Below are 21,354 nucleotides of genomic sequence, written 5' to 3'. Positions count from 1 at the left end.
GCACCGCCTGCTGGGAGGGATCCGCGCCGCTCCGGTCGGCGGGGAGGGAAGAACGCGGGCTACCCTGCCGGGCTTGCTACAGACCTGGCACCAGCTGGGGCAGACAAAGCGCGCAGCCCACTCCCAGCTGGGCGCTCCCCTCCTCCGCGCCGCTGCCCCCTTCAGGGCGGCCGGGTCGGCGAACAAAACAAACAAACAAACAAAAAGCGGCCGTGCCGCCCCGTAGAATCTGCTGCCCCAAGCACGAGCTTGCTCGGCTGGTGCCTGGATGCATCTTGCCTTTCACTGCGGCGCGTAGCTACATCTACCCTACACGTCGAACCACATGTAGACAAGTTCACAGAGAAGCGCTTTATGCCATTCCTGTGAAAATCTCCCCAAATTTGGCCAAGTTATAAGCCTATGAAAAACTGCAGGTTGCATATGCTGCCAAGAGTCTTGAGATTTTAGCAGTTAAAGTTCCCAGAAATTCGGTCCATAATGGGCATGCTCTAGCCCAAGGCTGAGCAGGACTTACCCTGCAATTGCAGCTCTGGTCAGTGGTGAGCTATGCCAGAGAAGGGTCTGGGTCCAGGCACCTGGACTTTGAGCAGGGAGAGACTCTCTCTCCTGTGCTTTCAATGCCTCCTCTGCTTGGCCTTGGCAGCGTGGAGAAGGAATCTGCATGATTTGAACACAGAGGGGACAAGAGCCAGACCTGTTGGGGGGACCTTAGAGTGGCAGGGGTTGAGTAGGAATGGCAGGGGTTGAGAGAAGGAAACTTGGACTGAAAGTTGGGGTGTGGGGGAGACTGGGACTGGCTGGGCAAGGAGACTGGGACAAGGAACTAGGAGGAGGGAAACAGATAAGCTGAGGAGCCTGAGGAAGGATTTTGGGCCAGGGTGGGCATGACTGGAGACCATGGTGGGGAAGGGACACACTGGATGGGGACCTGGTGAGTGGAGACTGGATACAAGGGGGTGAATCAGGGTTATGTAGTAAAGGAGGCTGTTGTGTGTAAGCCCCTCAGCCTCATTTGTTGCAGACGTTAGAAGGTGTGTAGTGAATGAGGCAGGGAATTGCAGGAAGAGGAAGGACAGTTTCATGGCGAAGGCAGTTGAATGTGGCCCTGAAGAACTGGAGTCTAGTCCAGCCTCTGACAAAGAGTTCCTAGGGCATATTAAGCAAATCACTTCTCACAGATGGTCACTAATTGTGTGGGCTTTATTTTCTGGGTGACTGACCTGAGTCCCTGGGGTCTGATCTGTAGAAGTGCTGAGCAACTGAAGTCAATGAGAGCTGTGCTTTGAACATAAAAAATGTGCTACATAATGCTAAGTATTCTGAAAAACTGAGTCCCAGGTGTCTCAAATTTGGCATCCAAAATGAGTGGGAACTTCTGATTTTAATCTCCCTGTCCTTCAGTTCCCCGTCTGTAAAATGGGGATAAGAGTAACCCCTTCCCCCCCGCATCATCTCACAGGGGTGTTGTGAAAGTAAATTCATTGTTTGTGAAGCACTCAGATACTACAGCGATGAGTGGCATAGAAAAGCCCACGACACATGTAACACCTGTCATGTGGTGCTTAGAAATGAATGTGGTAAAGACCCTCTTAATGATGTCCCTAAAATGGTGGTGAAATCATTCTGCATTCCACACCCACACTGAAAAAAAGGGGGCTTGATCCAATTCTCTTGCCCCTTTTATATAAAAAGTGGCAGCAATAGGTGGCTGTAAGGCTTAACCAACATCTTTTCCATCATGTTCCCTGCCATACACAAAAAGCAGCTGTTAGAGTCAGAACCGTCTGCAACCCCATCCACCAGTGTCTCCCTGGCAGACACTGCTAAGTAAACCCCTTGTATTACTCACTGAAGTAGCCTATCACTTAGTAAAAGGGCATTTGGTAAAGGTCAAGCAATGACATACAGGGGAGATATTTTTCTGGTGGCTCAATTGCTTTACAGATGCTTCTAAAGCCATTTTATGAAAGTGTCTGTCTATAGGGTTTCAAACAATGGGAAGTGGTGGCATAATCAAGTTTGATGCATGCTTTTCAGGAAAACTAGCTTAAACTGTTTTAAAGAAGTCAATGTTCTCCAATACCGTTTTCTAAAATCCCAGCATATCATGTGGAACAACGCTTTTACTAAAGGGTCTTCAGGTAGGGCAGGAAAAAATGAAGCCCAGCTAACCAGTATGGCTAGAGAATTCTCTGGTTGGAGGCTGCTATTGAAAATCTATATGAGGCAATGCTTTATTATGAACTTCAGGGCACAATTACCTCTCCTTGCCAGACTTTTCATTGCCCAAATCCGGACATCTGAACTGCACCTGTAATCTTACATTCTTATCTTCTGCCAAGAATAAAGCACTGAAGATTTATTGCTTCGTAGGAAACAAACTCTTAAAACACATGGCTGTTTCATGCTGCATTTATGAACAGCAATGCTGCCTTGTCAAAATGCCCCAACTTCTTATAGATCTATAGGCACAAGACGGACAGCTGCTCAATCAGTGTGTATATATATCTCCTCAATATATGTTCCATTCTATATGCATCCGAAGAAGTGGGCTGTAGCCCACGAAAGCTTATGCTCTAATAAATTTGTTAGTCTCTAAGGTGCCACAAGTACTCCTGTTCTTTTTGCGGATACAGACTAACACGGCTGCTACTCTGAAACCAGTCTATTTTAAGTGTCAAATGAAATCAAGGAAATGATCCCAACTATCACATCTCTTATTTCCAACTAAAACATGATCATGTGAGATTTTTTTTTGCAGTTGTATATACTTATTTATTTTTGTAGTGCTATTTACTGTATGTAACTACACACAATGACCTCTACAGGCAACAGGGCTTTGTGAAAATGTCACCAACATTTACTAAAAAGCACCAACATGCCAGCTTCATGGTATCTTTCACGGTGTTCTAGGCTTACAGATATGACTAACTTCCATGTTCTCTTTCAAGCTCTGAGATGCAGGATCGAAAATAAACAGCATCTGAAACTTTGGCGGCCTTCAAATTGACAAAAACGATCCATGCCAGGTTTGTGTGTCAGATCCTGAGATCTTGCATGACTTGAATCTGCCGGGAGATTCCAGATGTTTAGTAACATGTGGAAGTGAAAAGAATGTGTGTTAGGGAGAGCAAGTGTGGTTGGTTGGTTTTCCCAAACTTGGTTTGACTGACCGATGTAATTTTGCTCAGTAGAAACTGTGGATAGGATTTGGGTGAGGGCAAGAGAGTTCAATAATAAGGTCTGATAAGAGCCACTTTCTAAGATAAATTTAAATAGAGCCCATAAAAATCCTTTTATAATAGAGCTCCAATGCGTATATTTGAAGCCATTAATACTTGCAGCAGAATATTTATCAGGAGAGATCTCATATTACTGAATCTCCCAAAATATGACTTATTCAAATATGCACACTCCATAGGGACAGAATGATGCATAGGGCTGATAAAGGGCTACAGAACCATGCACCTCAAAGGCAGCAGCTTTTTTTACTCTACAGAAGATTAGTGAACGCAAGAAGTTGCTCTCATTTACTTCCCATTACAATATTTTGTGTGTAGAATATCTGATACTACCATGCTGCTTGGTGGCCTATGTGAGATACGGCGTGGTCTTAGAAGTTGTGAGTGGGCATGTGTCCACATGACAAAAATCAACAGACTAATTAATACCTTGTTGGCAGTCTCAAGTAAGAGGCAGAGTACAGAATTGGCATGAAGGCTGAACTCCTTTCAGCCTCTATGGGTCATATCTTGGGAAAGATAAGGTGGATGAGGTAATATCTTTTATTGGACCAACTTCTATTGGTGACAGAGACAAGCTTTCAAACTCCACAGAGCTTGTAGAACTTAAAAGCTACTCTTCCACCAACAGAAGGTGGTCCAATAAAATATATTACCTCACCCACCTTGTCTCTCTCACGTGGGATCAACACAGCTACAGCAACCCTGCAAACGTATCTTCGGAAGTAAGGGTTGAAGTACTTGGGACAACATGGGAAGCTTGTGGTGCCATTGCCTGTCCCGTACCTAGTCTAAACTGAGGACTTTGCCTTCCAGGGCTGTCAATCTGACACCTTATCCACTAAATTCACTTAAATTTAAATGGAAAAAATACAGGACATTCTACTATTGCAGTATGGGACTGTCTAAATGGGACTCCTCCCCTTTCTCACAGTACAAGGTAGCAGGGATTATATTACATATGGATACTTATGAGACAGGAACTTGAACTTACATTTTCCTTAGGCTGGGCAGTTTCTTGAAGACTCCAGTAGCTTCTAGAACTGAGATATCATTGTCATTTAGACGGCTGGTGGGAACAAACAGAAAGGCACTTAATGCTTCATGGATCTCTGTAGATGTGTCTCTAAGATTGCTACACAGAAAATTATGACCTTTGTTAAACAAAAAGAAGGATCTCTTCTAAGGATCTAATTTCCTGCCAACCCTCTATCCACCACTTATTTGAGCTCCATACAACAGAAGGCGTTATAGACAAAAAAACATATAAAAGTAACTGTATAGAAAGTTCTGTGCAAATGAGAGGGAGTGGCTTGCAGAGCATTTTCTATATGGCCCCTTAGATCTGAAATTTGCTTCCCATGTTTGGGTCTAAAATAGCCCATGCCTGTTGATCCTCAGAAGTACTGCAAAGACCATTCATTAGCAAGGGCTATTAGGAAGGGCAGAGGACTTGGGTGGGAGGCTATATTGCCCTGATTGAATTTGTACCTGGTTAAATTTAGTTTAATTTTGTTGTGTGCATGCTTTACTACGTATGCACCAAAGGATTCAGATGTGGCTCAGCATCTTTTCTTTTCTTTGTATTAATTGGAAATAAATAAAATACCTTAAATACATGGAAAGATTTAAAGAGGACATAAGCACTATAAGAGGACCAAATCCTGAAGATACTATGTTATATCCAATATTGTCTTATACTCCATTAAATTGGATAATTTGCCTTTCATCTGGAAGGATCCCCAAAAGTAGAAAGCATACATAGAACATATTAGCTCTTTTATATACAGTCACTTCGCAGTTTAATGTGTGCAGACAGTTCTAAGGTGGAATGAATGAACTGTTTCACAGCCTTACACAAAGATTTAGGCCAAAGAAATACCCTTTTTTTTAAATTAGCAGCATTGCATTTTGAAAGGTCCAATAAACAAGCAGTAAAAAAAAAAAAAAGAGAGGAAAAATGTGCAAAGGATGTTCAGAATGTCAGCATTCACCATAACCACCTCTGGAGGGCGTGCCACTTACAGATCGGTAGCATATTCAGGAAGGTGACTCGGTAAGCGGGTGAGTTTTTGATTGGAACAGTCTACAATTGTTCCTTCGCAGCGACACTTTTCAGGACAGACAAGGTCCATGAAGCACTCCCCGGTGAACTTACTTCTGTAATCCTCTGAACCTGCAGGGAAATGGAAATGTATCCAGGTAAACAGCCTGACAATTAACAATCACAGAAATCAGAGATTGAAAGGAAACCCCTCAATTCCTTCTCCATCACCCCCATTCACCCTCCGCCCAAACTCCCCCAGCCAGTGCAGAGCTGCTCCCTACATTACATTCCAAGGTGTTTTGTCCAGCTCTTTTTTCAAATGACTTGAGAGGATGGGCTCCTGTCTCTTTCCTTCTTCCCTTGGGAGATTATTTCATAGTCTTATAGGCCTCCCTTTGAAAACATCTTTTTCTTAATCTTGTCTAATTATCCCTCTGGGGTCCATCCACAGGCCTGCACACATACAGCCTCGCTGCAGTCAGGTTTGCCCATGTGCTCTTCACTCTTGCATCAGGGTGCAATAATGATGTCAGCAAGAAAGATGGTGTGTTCAAGTGAAGGAGTCATTTTAAACAAGGGTGTTCAGAAAGGATTCTTTTACTAGCTATTAACCTAGCATAAGTGAGCCTGGTCAATTTTGCAACAATTAGATATCTTGACTAACTACATTAAACAAAAAGCAGTTGAAAATAACAGCAGTTTAAATCATGTTCATTTTAATCAAGGTAAGGACAGACTGTACTTAGAGAGAATCACTCTCCAACATGCTATTATATTGTAATTGCCAGACCTCTTTGACAAGGCTTTTGACCCATTCTAATGAAATGCTTTTCCAATTAGGTTCAATGAACTACTCAGTACTTTTCAGCTTTTTTTATTAATAATAAGGGGTTTGAAACTTGATCTCTATGCTTCTGGAGCCAAAAGTATTAATAAACGTGTATGTAAATCCAAGGGTTGCCAGGACAGATCTAGTCATGCAATACTTGCCTGCTCACTTCATATTTCATTATGGAACCACCAAAAACTTCTTTGGAAACATTTGTTATGCTCAAATGATCATAACAACCAAAACCATATTTTTAACTTGTCCAGGTCTCCCAAAAGCCAATTGTAATTGTAAAAGGTCTTTGTCACTGCCAAAAAACACTTAGTTGAAAAGCACTAATTCAAACAGGCAATACCTTTTTCAGAGTGATTTGAACAAGCTCGTTTTTAAAGAACTCTGAAAAAAATAATAAAAACTAAAACCCAAGCTGAAATATGCCTTCTGAGAGTTGATGTCATTTTTATTCTAGTTTCCCTGTTGAGGCTGATAAAAACACTACTACTTGTTCTATGATTGCTATCCGAAAGAAGAAGAAATGAATCATCCAATGGTACCATTATTTTATTAATTCCTGTTACATATCACCTTACCAGAGGAATCCAGTGAAATCTGGTAGCTCCAAAGTTCTAGCACTTTGATCATCAGACCAGCAGGTTAAAGTCCCATAGATAGACTTGCATTTAATTTATAACACAATGGTTAAAACTACAGTGCAGAAAGGAAAGCAGGTAACATGCTGCTTTGTATAGTACAGATACCAGGGTGATGAATGCTCTGCAAAAAGACAGGTCATCATTCTGTTGAGAAATTAAATTAATTTAAGGTCTGATCTGGCTATTGTTTTCAGCCTGAAGGCACTGGAAACAGATCTTGGAGATATTTAAAACTGAAAATGTTTGTGCTCAACACTTCCTTATTCATTTAAAATCACTTAAAATATTAGGCAGCAATATCCCATTGTATCTTTTAATGTGTTTTAAAAATACCTACTACAAAAATACTTAAATTCTATCATTTTCAGCAATAACAGCCAACTCTCTCCTGAAAGTCCCATAACTGGGGCACAAGTTAAAATGGTGACAGGTGAACACTACTGCATACGATGGACAGCACTCTACATCTGAGTCCATTAGAACTTCAGAATTGTTGTTACACCACCCACATTGAGCAGTTCCCAGGAATTAAGTAGTGATCAGAAACGGGTTTGAGAATATATCAAATTTAACCTCTGAAAAATTCACTTGTACCTTTCATTATAAATCCATTCCTTGAAAGAATAATTGTGAATGAAATAATGTGGTGGCGAGTAACTGTTTATTTAGGCATTCTGTCTACTTTGGACATATATCCAGTGTTCTGTGGGCAAATGAGAGATTGGTGATGGAGTGGAAAACCTAGGAAAAAAGGTAGAAAGGAGCATATATTTTTTGAGGGATGTAATATATTAATTTCTAGACATATTTTTCTCAACCTTCTTGGAAAAGCTAATAGAAAGAAATTTACCACATGACTTTGCAACTTCAAATTCCAATTCTCCCGCTGTGTACATCTCTCATACCTACGCTGCATCAACCATTAGAAACTCATCTAGCCAGGGCATCAGTTCACCACCTGCATGCTTGGAACAGGTGAAAACCCTTCAGAACTCAGCAGGAGTGAAAGGAAGCAAAGGGTTTAAAAAAAGATTTAAAGAAGAGTTATCTGTATAAGCATGGAGTCAAAGTGATAAATAACACACACATCCTCGTCAAGTAGTCAAAGTCATCCATTAGGCTGAAAGACAGCAGGAATCAGCTGCCAAAGATTAGATAAAATTTACTATTTGACTAGAGCCTTGAGATCACTTGGACAGGTGGCTGCTCTATTAAGTTATTCCCATCAGGGAAACTAATGTGAAATGCAGCCATCTGCTTGCAGAACTAGTTAAATGTGTATCCCCATCTCTACATGCAATATTTTATCAGCATATTACCTCAGAGGTTTAGGTGGATATGGTATGATTTAAAAAGCACAGTTAGAGATCATGTGCAAATACTACTTCCTCTATTCTAAAAATTAACCTTAGTGAACCATGGAGAAGAGCTACAGAAGAAGTGCAAAAGATTTTGTTTCAGACTAACCATTAACTCATATTTTTATACCATTTCAGTTGGAAGATATGTGAAGCTAGCCTGAATGTAAAACATGATATGAAACTTTAAGGTAATTTCCAGTATTGAAACATTACTTGAAACATTAATTGAAAAATTAAGTTGTCTCTAAACAGGAGTTGCCAAAGACAGAAATTGGGGAACTGCATTAAACTGAAGTGCCCGTTACTGTTATAGAATTTTTACCTAATAATATCAAAAGCACTGTTACAACAAACAGCTGATAAAGCAACAAAATGTCCTACGGCAGATACAGGTTTTTCCTATCTCACAAAAGGGTAAACTGCAACAAAGTTAAGCACAAAATTTTCGAGACTGTCCATTAAGTTGGAGTGCCTTTTTTCTGGTTCTCAAATTGAGAAATTAAAGTTCTATGGCCAAGGACTTTTTTTTTAAAGGAGTTCTTACTTAAATTCTGAAATACCAGACACCCAGCAGCTCCCAGTGCGTGCTCAGTACTTTTGGGAAATCAGGCCACATATAAGCACCTGGATGCCATTTTAAGCACTCATTTAGTTAAAATTTTGACATAGGTGTTTCAAACTGACCACCCAAAATTAGTGGACAAAACTGAAAATGTAGTTCTAAGTGCTTTAACAAAAGTCAGAGTGGCAGAGAACACAACAAAACAAAACCAGGAATCCTGACACCATTTCTTAAAACTAACCACTAGATAACACTATCTCCGGGTTTATTGGAAAAAATAGCCAGAGCCTGGTGATTCATTAATTCACAGCAACTCTTGTCAGGCCTGATGTATTCATTGCCCCAACTCACTGCTGTCATAATCTGTATCTAAAAGAAGTCATGGTATCATAAACAAGCTGGTAACACGTGGGTCAAGAAAATCATTGTGTGGGGTATGAACAATTGGCAAGCAATGCATAAGCTCAGCCTGCCCTAGACAAAGAAGTGTGTATTTGCTTGTCTGACCAGCCTGGTCGTCAGGCAGAGCCAATGAAGGTACTTTACATATAAGGTGAACAAAGCTAACAAGCAAGGGAGAAGACAGCATGGCGTCTGTACCTCAACAGGAGAAAGAAACTTTGCCTAGGCTTACTTTTCAAAGAATACGTTTCAAAGGTTTATTAGACTATAAAAAGGGGCGAGAACCCCATTGTCATCCTTCATCTAAGGAGACAAAGAAAACCAGGCGCTTTGGGCCCTGCGATTGGATCCTGGCTAAGGACTAGCCAGCCATGCTGGAAGAATTTCTATGGTGAGAAAATTTTGAACAAAATACTCAAGTTTCTTAAGTTGAGTTCCAGCCTCAATAGCTTATTTTCACATTTGTTTTTTTATAACCATTTTTATCCTTATTACTTCTACTTGGTATCACTTTATAAACTTGTTTTACTTACTGTGAATCAATTCAGTGCTGTGATTGAAGGGAAGATTGTGTTAAGCTAACAGGCTGCTGTGTACTGTCTCTTTAAAGGAACAGCAAACTTTTAATGTTTCATGAGTGTTCCAGCGTGAGGGACTGGGCACTACAGGGGAGATAGTTTTGAGGAAACTTGGGTCTGGAAGGGTTGCTGAATTCCCCTACAAAAAGTAACTGGGTGGTGGAAGCCAGGATGTGCCCTGAAAGCTTGTCTGCTGGCTGTTGGTGTTAGGGCTGTGAGGCACAGCAGCATAGCATATAAGACACCCAGAGTTGCAAGGCAGGTGTTCACGGAACTCCTTACTGGCCTGTCGGAACCCCAAAATGTTACAGCATCTCTCAATGTTATTTGATACTAGTGTTTTCAATCCTTACAAATAACTGCTTAGACAATTTAACAGCAGCAAAAATGTTTCTGACATTAGCACAATTTATCAGTAAAGCTTCTAAACAAGATATAGTGCTACTTTACTACTAAGCTTCCATGAGGCTCTCAAAGTACTTTATAAAAGGTAGACATCATTATCCCTATTTTACACAGAGGGAAACTTAGGCAGAGAGAAATTAAGTGACTTGCTCAAGGTCACAGTCAAGGATCAGATCAAGAAAAAAACTCTAGTATGCTCATTCGCAGTCTTCTGCTCTAACCATTAGAGAATATCACCCTCATGTTAGAAAATGTTTTCCGTTTCAGTAGACATACAGCTATGGAGACTATCCTGAAATGTTCTATCAAAGTACTTGCTTTCTAGTGTTAGTTCAGTCCTGAGATTCTGTTAAGTAGTAGACATATAACTACACATAACATTGCCTCAGCTGTGATTCCAAGGTGTGGTTCATGCAATATAGTTCATGGAATAGCTCTAAAAATAATTACTCAAATTACAATACCTCTAGCTAATTAAATTAACATGATTTTTGATCTCACTAGAATTATCACTGAAGCCAGAGCCAAACATAATTCATCAACAAGATGTCCAATGTGTTCACTTTAATATCAATTAATCAAATGAATGATTTAGGGACAGTTATTCTGCATGCAGGCCCTCTGAAAAATCACTTTGAAACACTACTGTTCACTGGGGCTATCACCCCGAAACCTGGAGTCAGCTGCTCAGCTGTAGGTGGGTCTATTTATAGAACACAAATAACCTTTTTATCTTTTCCTGTGAGAATGAGGGAATCTCTCACCTTTTGATGCTTCTGAAAACAGCAGAAGTATCCCAGCATGCCATGCGGCAGGAAAGTATGCAGCCTTCCATGGTGCTTGACAGAACCATGTTCAATTTGTATTGTTCTACCACATGGTTAGATCAAGCACAAAGGAAAACCCCATTAACAGTCAGAGTCAGTGTTAGGCAGCGCCAAAGAGAGAGGAGCGTTGAGAGGAAGCAGCATGGAGAAGCACAAGCTGGAGATTTCACTGAGAGCTGCTGTCCATTTCACCCATGCAAAAAGGAGCTGGAGTACAAGAGGTCATCATTGTATGCTACAATTGCAAGACCACTCTGTATAGGACAATCTGTGAGCATAAGAGAACAGGGACCAGAAGTTTTTAAAGGCAGAACTACTGCAACAGAAAACACTACCAAAGGATTGCAAATGGCTGCATCCAGTAGGTGTACACAATAGACTGTACAGTGAGCATGTGGAGTTAGGAAAACGCCGATATAAAATGCCTGATCTATGCTACTATTTACTGGGCCCCCTTACTCTTCTTTGGTGACTCCTTTCAGAAAATACAGTGGTAAAGCATACTCAACTTTTTTTGTTTTTTATTATACGATCCACTAAAGAAGCCAGCTTGGAGGTACAAAAAGCCAACTTCATATGCCAGAGCACATAGTGGTAAAAATAGGATTCCAGCCTGATGACCAAACTCTGGCTTCAGATGCTCGCACACAACTCACTGAAGTCAATGGGAATTGTGATTTGGGACCTCAGGACAGAATATGTCCCCCCAAATGATCACTCACAACAGTGGGAATATTTACAAGAGAGTAATAATAAGCAGCAGTAACCATTGCTTGATTCCTGTTTTTTAAAACCACACTTCAAAACGAGGACATAGTAGAGAACAATTGCAGTTTAAAAGATAAACGAGTCTATTGCTATTGCTCCTTCTTAGCATAATACCTGTAGTTTTCAATAGGGTAGGCAATGGCTGAAATTTGGCTAAATATTAGTTCTTGTCCACCATGGATCCATACAGTTAACATGGAAAGCTTCCCTCCTTCCCAGATCCCAGGCTCACTTTCTTATAACTCACCCCCGTGTTCTTGACATGAGGGGTGGAACTTTCAAAAGTGCTCGGTGTTAGCCTTACTCTGCTCCCCGTGAAATCTACTGTAAACTCCCATTGACTTCAGGGGGCGCACAGCTAAGCCAACGATGAGTGCTTTTGAAAGACTCATCTCAGATGTATTTACAAAGATGACAAGGAGCAGGACTGAAGAAGTGAAGGCTCTATGCAGCTGGTAGGATGCTGGTAGGATAGCTAGTATCCAGAGGACAGCGATCTTTGTCAGGGTAGGCCATTCACTGCAGCAACACAGAACAGCTTAAAAAGTTTTGCAGAGGCAATAGATAAGAGAGCTGGGTTAACTACTGGGAACAACACATGTAATCGTTTAATCCCTTAATTTTTATAAATTTTGTTTATTAATTGACTAATATATCGTATGATCAAATTTCAACCTGTGGATTGCTTGGGAACTATGGTAACTGAGTGTAATTGCTATGTGGGATGCAGTCCCATACTCTTATTCCTCCTCCTGTTTAACCTTGCATCCACTCAAGCCCTGGATTTTTGGAATAAAATCCCCCCCCAGGTACTCTGTTATGCAATGAGCAGACATATTTCTTATCTACCAAATGACTTTATTAAATGTATCCAACATTCATCAGAGTCCCTGTAAACAAAAAAAAGTAATTTTGATGTGGGTGCACACTTTCAATCATTGTGGAGCAGGGCATGTAAAAATCACCCGGGCAGAGCTTTGGGGAATATTTGAACAAATCTGTGTCCCTCTGTTGTGTTAATTAAGCATTTCTCTTTTTAAAAAATCTATCTGCTCTAGCCATGAACCACCACGAACAAGGGGTAGCAATGTAAAGAGAAAGTAGTCTACCACAAAGGCTAGTTCAAGTCCTCCTCAGACACAAAGGGACAGGCAGCTCAAAAGCAGTTCAATTTTGGGATTTCTGTTCATGGCAGCTGTGGCAAAAATATGCAGGTAAACAGCCACTTTGGGGGATAAATGTGCAAGGGAAAGCAGGAAAGCTTATTGCTTGCACTTTGGTCCCAAACACTTTGCTGCTTCAAAAAATGAATTTCAGTTTGGGCCCAAAACTCATTTCCCATGAGCCTCTGTATGAACAAAACATCACTCATATAAATGTTTGCAAAAAGTAATGTTTAAAAAGGGGTGACTGACATGGGAAATTGAAATTTAGTTGCCAATTCACTGAAAAGTTGCCAGACAATTTCCCCTGCCACTGGCCCAGCTCAAGAAGAACGATGTTAAATATAAGTTACATCAAAGTAAAATGGTATGATTTACTGTAAAAGGAGATTCCAAACTGCGATAATCAGAGGTCTGTTATTTCAAACCAGTGGTTGAACCTGTAGTTTGAAAAGGAGTTGTATATGGTTCACTGTTTTCAGCTCTCTCATTAGATTGCATCTACTCAGCAAACTGTTTAGGTATCAGAACAATTGGATGGAAGATTTATTGATCTATTTCAGGCTCATATGTTACTGCATTTGTTTTATTTAACTGGCTTGTTTTACTTAACATGCCAATCTCTCTCTCATGCTTTTATTTTTTCTATTTAAGTGGCTTTTGGTGCTCATTAAAAGGTGCTAAAGTCACTGCTCCACTGAGTGACATTCAATTTAGCCACAAAACAAGTGCAACAGAGGCAGTGGCACTTATCCCCAAACTGGAGGCACCATCCACTAGGGATAGCGGGTATCTCTGTGTCCATCCCCTTTCTGTCCAGTGCCTCTCTGCATAGACTCCCAATGAGGGTGTTGGCTTGTAATTTTTACAGACAGCTGATGAACTGTTGTCTACTTTTTGTCAAATGTTCTACTTTCATCAGAAGATTAGGCCTTAAAGTAAACATTTAATTGGACACCTTCATATTTTACCCTCTTTTGGGGACTATATTCTCTGGCAAACAAGATCACATATTTTAAGATGAACTTGTGCTTCCTTGAGAAAGAAAGCCTATAGTATAGATCAACAAAGCAGTGTAGGAGACCTTTTATATATCCCGGGACACTCACAGGGTTAGCAAGTGAGAAGCTGGAATGACTGGAAAAAGAAACACATAGAGATCTGAATTGCTTCCAAAATTTTCTAGAAATGAAATAGTAAGATCAGTGTCATGGTTAAATCAACTGTCTTTTTCAATTGGAATATTTTTGGAGTGAAAGGAAATTAAGAGCTCTTATTATTCAATACCAAGTCATATTCCTCTCTCTTTCAAAGTGGCTAGATAACAAAGGAAGTAAGATGCATAGTGTCATGTAAACCTAAGCTTGCAAATGCAGTTCCATTGTGCAAAGACTTCATATTCATAAATATGATCAAATCCAAGATTCAATTTGCTCATTTCTCTTCTCCAATAACATTCTATTCAAACAGATTTATTTAGCTATACTATTATGGCAAACACTCACTTGGACAAAAACTTTTAATTCCCTTTCCCATCTGCTTTCATCCCAGCAAACCTGGTGATGCGCAACAATAAGCAACACCCTAGCCTCACTGTGCTCTCACACCTCTGGGGGCATTTTCAGCTGAGTTTTTGTCTGTCTCTTTCAAAAAAGAGGTCAGGAGACATAAAATGTAATTGACCTTAAAAACAAAACAAAAAAAGTTACTTTTCAGCTGCCCAGATCACATGGCACTATTCCATATGTCTCTCCGACTTGGCTCAAGCAAAACTCTTGCAAGCAGAAGTGCTAGGAGCTTGGCCTCAAGCAAGTTTTTCTGCAAATGCGACTAGGCTTCAGAGAAGTCTATTCAGTTCCAGATAATCCCCACTAGTGTCAAGTATAGTATGGGCTAACATAACAGCTGTCAGGTTTCAGTCTCCACCTCCAGCTAGGAGCTGCTGGAGGCCAGCAGGATAAGAGCAGGCTGAACAGCAAATCCCTGACCAGGTGTTAGTGCAATACTGTAACTAGGCAGATTAGGGCATGGGGATATCTGCATTTATTAAAAGAAACAGGGCTGAATACTACAGGAATATGAATATCCAGTATGTGAATGATGGTCTTTGCTTAAGAAAATGGGGAGAATTTGGAAAGGATGCATCATAGTGATTTGTAAGTTATAGGAACCACTACTAGCATTTAAATAAGACATTTCATGTAGAAAACAGCTGATTACACTCACTTAACTTGCATAAGTTTTAAACATTTAAAGGAATAATAATACTTTGCATCTTTCATCTAAAGATCTCAAATAATGTAAAGTATACATGCATACAACTCCACTGCAGATATGGAATAATTATAACCACTTACTCTAGGGAAACCAAGGCACAGAAAAATTAAGCGACTTGTCTAAGGTATATTAGTAAGCTGGCAACACAACTGGAAAAAAAGGTTCAATTACCAGGCTCTGCTCTCATCATTAAATAGCCCTATCTCTTCATTCATGGAGTTCTCTATGTAAGGTCCAATCCTGAGGCCATGAGAGTTTTGCTTCAGTAAATGCAGTGTGCACCTCAGCCTTGGGCCCACAATGTAGAGGGGTGAAGTTTCAGTCTGGTGTACAGGGAAAGGCCATCACAATCACAAATAATGGGGACTACGCTCTAGTCTGGAGCTCCAGTTCAAGAAGTTTGAACATGTTTACCACCAAAATGGTTGCTTAGAACCCAAATGCAAATACAAAGACAGGGAAAGACAAATTGCAAGTACCATGAACAGCTTTTATTAGAAGCCTTTGATGCAGCTATTGATAAAATACATCATTCTCTAGTCTGATGACAAGGGTTATAGAAGAGATATGAAACTGTCCCTCAACATACAGGTGCTTATGTCTCCATTTTCAACATTTGTATCAGGGCTGCTGCCTTCTGATTGGATTGAATTACTGGGAGGCGGAGTTTGAAAGGATAGATTTGTGTTGGCAGATGGCTCATTGTCCTTCTTAAATAGTTCACCCTGTTTTTGGTTTGCACAGACCTATCTGGTGTTGTAGCAGCTAATTAAATCAGTTAAAAATCACAGGTGCCCAATGCGAGAGGAATTAAGGAGCCAGGTTTAGTAATTAGGGCTTCAAATGGGAAAGAAGTTCATGTTTCTACACTGTAGGAGGGGAAGCTTTTGTGATTTGGTGCTTTTAGAAACAAATATTCTTCAACCATCATCAAAAGTGGAGTGGGGAGAGTTGAGCAGGTAGAACTTCCATCAGTTTTCAAATGCACAAGAAACTGACATTATATATATCAAATACAGGCACTCGTGCACGCAAACATATATACACACACACTATACAAACAAAATAGGAATCTTGAGTGCAGGGAGAGCTCCGTGCAATAGCCATCGTATACAGAGTAATCTGACATTTCTTGAAGTGACAGTGAGCTACCACAGAGGCAGCAAAACCTAATACTGTATCCTTTTTATTCCCCTAAAGACCAGTGCTGCTTTACAAAACAAAGCTTAACTTAGTCAAAAGCTACCAGGCAGAAGAGCTTTTTTTTTCCTACCAAGGATGGGATCCTCCAGTAACATAGAACTGACATGTCCCACTGAAGAAGCACTCTGTGTAAGCTCAAAAGCTTGTCTCTTTCACCAACAAAAGTTGGCCCAATAAAAGATATTACCTCACCCATTTTGTCTCTCTAATGTCCACTGTATCGTTAGCTGAGAGTGAGCAGATGCTGCTGAGGAAGGAAAATCCCATCATGCTCTTGTATTGCTGCTACTGAAAATGACACAACATTCCCCCTTTATGAGCATATTGGAGGAAGCTTGCACTGAATTTCTTTCCTTGACACACTCATAACCCTGTGAAGATGTTGCTGCTCCATCATCATCAGGTACCCGGCAGTAAAAGCTTGCACCACTGGGCTGGGAGAGGAGCGGGGGGAGCTGCCTTGATGATGGAACAGTCCACAAGGAGAATAGAATTTACCTTTGCAAATACTAGCATGAAACAATAGGGAGGGAATGAAGGCAGAAGAAAGTACCAACTCAAGAAAAAAGCCTCCAGAAATTAATTACTGTCTTGTATAAAGTTTATTGTTTACTTATCAAAGCCTGAGCCTATGCTCTTCCGTCTAACCACATATCTCCAAATGCTGTCCTGACACCACTCCTAGATACTGATGTCTCAAACTCCACTGGGCAAAACTTCAATGTCTCATCTTTCCTCCCAAGCCCTTCCCACAACTCCATTATCTTCCCCTTTCGCCCCAAGATGACTTCTGAGTCACCTCCAGAGCTCGCTTTTTACCCCCCCTCCTATTCCACATGACCACACCTTTTCTCATTCAAATCCCCCCTGAAAAGACACTTTTGTGAAACCTTGGAGAATCCAAAGGAAGAAGAATCTGCACATCTTTGGGGTTGGGTTTTGTGGACTTTCTGGGATGGAACTCCATGACATGGAGCCCATTTCTTCCCCAGTTGCTATAATGCTAAGTACAGCGAAGGTGAACTAATTGTGGGTCTTGTACTGAGAAGGGCTGGGCACATGCATCTCCCACAGATTTCAAGAGAGCTTGGCATCCTCCACACCGCTCAAGTTCAAGAACTGTGCCAGGGTATTAAAATGGGGCTGCCCTCCCGCCCCCCTCAAAAATTATTAATACATTGACTACTTTTTTGACTGAAAGACATGCTTACTTCAGGCAAATTTACTTTGGAATTTATTAAGGGGCTAACATAAATAAAATGAAAATACCAGTAGCCCTACATGAGAAATTAATTTTGTAATCTCTGAGCAGGAAGGTATAAACTGTAGATTTACAACAGAAACTATTTTCCCATTCCTCCATTGAGCAACAAATGCAAGAAGCAGATGAGAAGGATCCCTGAGTCAGCAAAGATAAACAGACAGATCACTAAGTATTCTCATCACAGCAGTGCTGATGCAGGACTGTCCCTGTGAAAAGATATGCATTGCACACCTCTGTTTTTGCTTTAAATACATAATGATCCCACATTTTACATCCCTGTCTGAAGACATGTTGTGGCACAGCCCAAGATAATGTCATAGTCCTCAAAAATAAAAAGTGGAAAAATTATATTTTTCTGTTGCATTCTAAGATAGAGGAACAGGCTACGTTCTAATGCTGCCTCCTTGAATGCACTCTGAATCAGTTTACAAACAATGATTCATCAAAATATCTGATGGAATAGTACTTCAAAATTTCCGCCCATATTTTAAATGAATAGAAGAATGCGTAGCGAGCTATGATTCTCATTGCCATTTGGAGCTTTTACTAACAAGGGCAAGGACAAAAACTCTATTGATTTTTTCAATAGTGTTAGTTTTCAACCAACTTAAAGCCATGTTTTGGAGCCTGCACACTGCATGTCCGCCTCCCCTGAAGCACACACCAGGAAAGCTCGAGGTATGCCTTCTCATGGGTGTTTGATATTATTGAATTGATAAGCAAGGCTGGAACAGATGGACTCAGAACATAATGGACTGAAGAAAGAACACAACAGAGGAATCCAGACAAAACATTACTTTCAAGACCATTAGGTGAATTGCTGTCCCTTCTCAACTCTGATCCTTCAAAAATTGTATCAGATGGTCTCAGCTTTTTTCCAATGGCCTGTATCACTGCATAGGATAGGAACATGTAACACATTTTGATTATTGCTTTGCCCTATTAATAGAGTAAAATAAAAATGGCAGATTGGGATAGATTTAGAGTCATTAACTTCTTCACAGTGTTCTTTATTTTGTAAATATCCATGACTTCTCCATTTTGATTCCAATTTTCTTTAAAGGCGAATATTGATGACTAGTTACTATGCTACAGGGATGGGCCTAAACCAAGTCCCTGGCTCAAACACCCCATAATTTAATAATTTAAGATTTGGCTCTAAACTGCATGACTTGAGCCTGCAACTCAAATTACTTAAAGGCTTTAAGCCCTGCCTACAAGACTGTCTGATTGCAAATGAAGTTATCCTTCTTTTATTTTATCAGTAAAGGGCAGTTTATCTGAGAATACTGTTTGCTGAGACATACAATGCAGCAATGTCTTGTTTTGGGCTGCTGCCATTCATTCTCATGCTACATCAGCTTATAGTGCCATCAGTCTTTTACTGTCAGGAGTACAATTAATCATGCTGTTTTTTCGGGGGGTGGGGAGGGAGAGGACAAAAATGATAGTAATTTTTATAGAAAACACTGAAAAGTATTTCATCAATGACAGTCATTTTTCTTCTCAATACATAGCAACAGATTTTCTTACACTGAAATTCTGCCTGTTCCTACAGCATGTCACAAGTACAGTAAATCTGAAACCTATGCTACCAGTACAACACACACATGAACAAACGGAGTCTGCTAAATTAAGCTGCATAAGGCGATATCCCTTTGTTGACATCTGGTCCGGAAGATGAAAAAGAGCTAATAGTACAGTTTATGAGGTGGTGGGGATGAGGAAGAGCTGTATATACTACTTTTCAGATTATTTTCATCATCATCATCATCATCAACTAATTACACATACAGTAAATAACAAAATCTGTGGACCATACCCTGAGGTCAGTTTTGATTCCTTTCTTCCTAAGGACAAAAATCCACTGACTGCAATGGCAGCTTTGCTTGAATGAATAAAAATTAAGGTAAGAGCTTCTGGGTTGGATCTGCAGAAATTAGTTATGGATGGTAAAGCCCTGCTAATTCATATGGTCTATTTCCTCCTGTTCCCCTCGGGGGTCACAATTGTTCCTTGCAGTTTACGTAGGACCTAATCCACAAGGTTATTTTCTTTCTCTCTCCCCTGCGCCTCCCTCACCCCCCCCCCCCCCCCCTTTTTTTTTTTTTTTTTTTTTTTGCTGAGTACTTACTCAGGCAAAGCTCCCATTCAAGCCAGGATTTGGCCCAATGTACATCCAGGTTTCTGCCCTTCCCAAATACACCATTTGGCATATGAATTCATCTGTATCTCCACTGGTTTTCATAGACATTTTATAACCCAGCATTCTTTAAACATTAAATGTCAAGGATTTTTTAAAAAAAGACAAGCTACAGACTGGGCTCTTTTTTAATCCATAAGGTAATTGGTTTTCTGGAGGACTAACTGAATTTCCCAAATTTAATTTTAAAAGATGCTCCACAGTATCCATTATAGCAAACACTGTCCTGCAGATTTGATTAGCAGGCTCTCTGGACCTGCTTATTTCTGAATTGAAAGTGCAGTACAGCCTGGATAAATGAATTACCTGAGCAGCGGAACTTCTTGCTCTTGATCTGGCTGATTCGTTTGTTGGCAAGGCGACGTGGACTGCTGCATCGAGCGCCGCTGGTTTCTATCGGATTATCCTGCAGGTAATCAGCCAGCCACTTCAAATGGCAGTCACACACAAATGGATTCTGAGCTAAATGTCTGCAAGAGGGATGGGATGTTTAATCAGAAATGACCTGTGACTCTGTACTCCATCATTGTTTTTCACAAACGCAAACCTGAAGAGTAGAGTAATTGAATAAGCTCCCAAAAACTCAGGCCTGGCGGAAGCCACATGGAGCTGCACATGAATGGGAAAATTCTGTGAGCTATCGTATGTCGTAGCTCATTAAGCCTGCTGCAAGTCCTTTCATGGAGGAAGCAAAAATTAATACAGCAAAGCCTGATTTAAAGGATACAGATCTTCTGTCTCCAGTGTTTTCACTTGGAAGCCTGACATGATGTATTGTAATAGAAACGCATCTTTCTAGAAACACCTGATTTGAGAGAACATTTTGTGCCCTGGTTTCAAAAGAAGTGTTATTGACAAGCTCAGCTTCCTAGGGATAAAAATCTGGATAAGTAAAGGAGAGCACCTTGGATCAGTGGGCAAAGCCACAAATGAGCCACAGGCCTTCACTCAAGAGTGAAATTAATGTTGCATATCCTATTCAGGGCTAATAGAATTTTTTTGCATTGATTTTTCCTCAATCTAAAATTTTAACTTTTCAGAATAGACAGCTGATGCAAACTAGGGCCTGACTAATATAATTCAGCAAAAGCCTGTGTGAAATACACCAGTCTAGTTGGAAAGTTATTTCACCAGACATTCAAATTGTGGTGATAAAGTTCCTCTGGATTATCTACAAATATTTCAGGTAGAGGCCTCTTCTGCTCTGCTTAGGCTCCCAGAGGTTAAGACAAAAATTATTTCTGCAGTTGTTTTGGTCCTCTTTGTTGGGCTCAGTGAGGTATTAAATAAAGAAAGTTTGTCAGGACTTTCTCTCTGAGCCTGCTCCCATGGAAATCAATGACAAAACTCTCACTGACTTCAAAAGGGAGCAGGATGCGGACCTCAATCATGAAAGGTCCATTTGTTGGAGAACTGGATGTGGAAAGATGTTAACTTGTGTTTATGAGCAGAGGTATAAGGACATATTCCCGGAGAGTTATGGTCCTACTAGTATTTAGGCATATTTTTCTCTCCAGCTCATATTCCATCCACACTAAATTTATTTTGTTTCCTTGTTCCAGGTATG

General features: G+C 40.5%; 1 protein-coding gene across 1 annotated transcript in view; it reads right to left on the bottom strand.

Annotated features, from left to right (window-relative positions):
- Positions 1-21,354, bottom strand: part of SLIT3 (slit guidance ligand 3) — a 760,437-nt gene that overhangs the window by 189,453 nt on the left and 549,630 nt on the right. The window contains exons 14-16 of the mRNA XM_026660830.2: positions 20,094-20,257; positions 5,271-5,421; positions 4,240-4,314 (exon numbers count right to left, since the gene is read on the bottom strand). Coding sequence (XP_026516615.1) covers positions 4,240-4,314; positions 5,271-5,421; positions 20,094-20,257 — 390 coding nt within the window. The remainder of the gene's footprint in view (positions 1-4,239; positions 4,315-5,270; positions 5,422-20,093; positions 20,258-21,354) is intronic.

Source organism: Terrapene carolina, unplaced genomic scaffold (genome assembly GCF_002925995.2).
Source record: "Terrapene carolina triunguis isolate 2854851 unplaced genomic scaffold, T_m_triunguis-2.0 Scaffold838, whole genome shotgun sequence".
NCBI classification, from domain to species: Eukaryota; Metazoa; Chordata; order Testudines; family Emydidae; genus Terrapene; species Terrapene triunguis.
The sequence above is the reverse complement of the archived record's forward strand: the minus strand, read 5'-3'. Positions and strand labels throughout refer to the sequence as shown.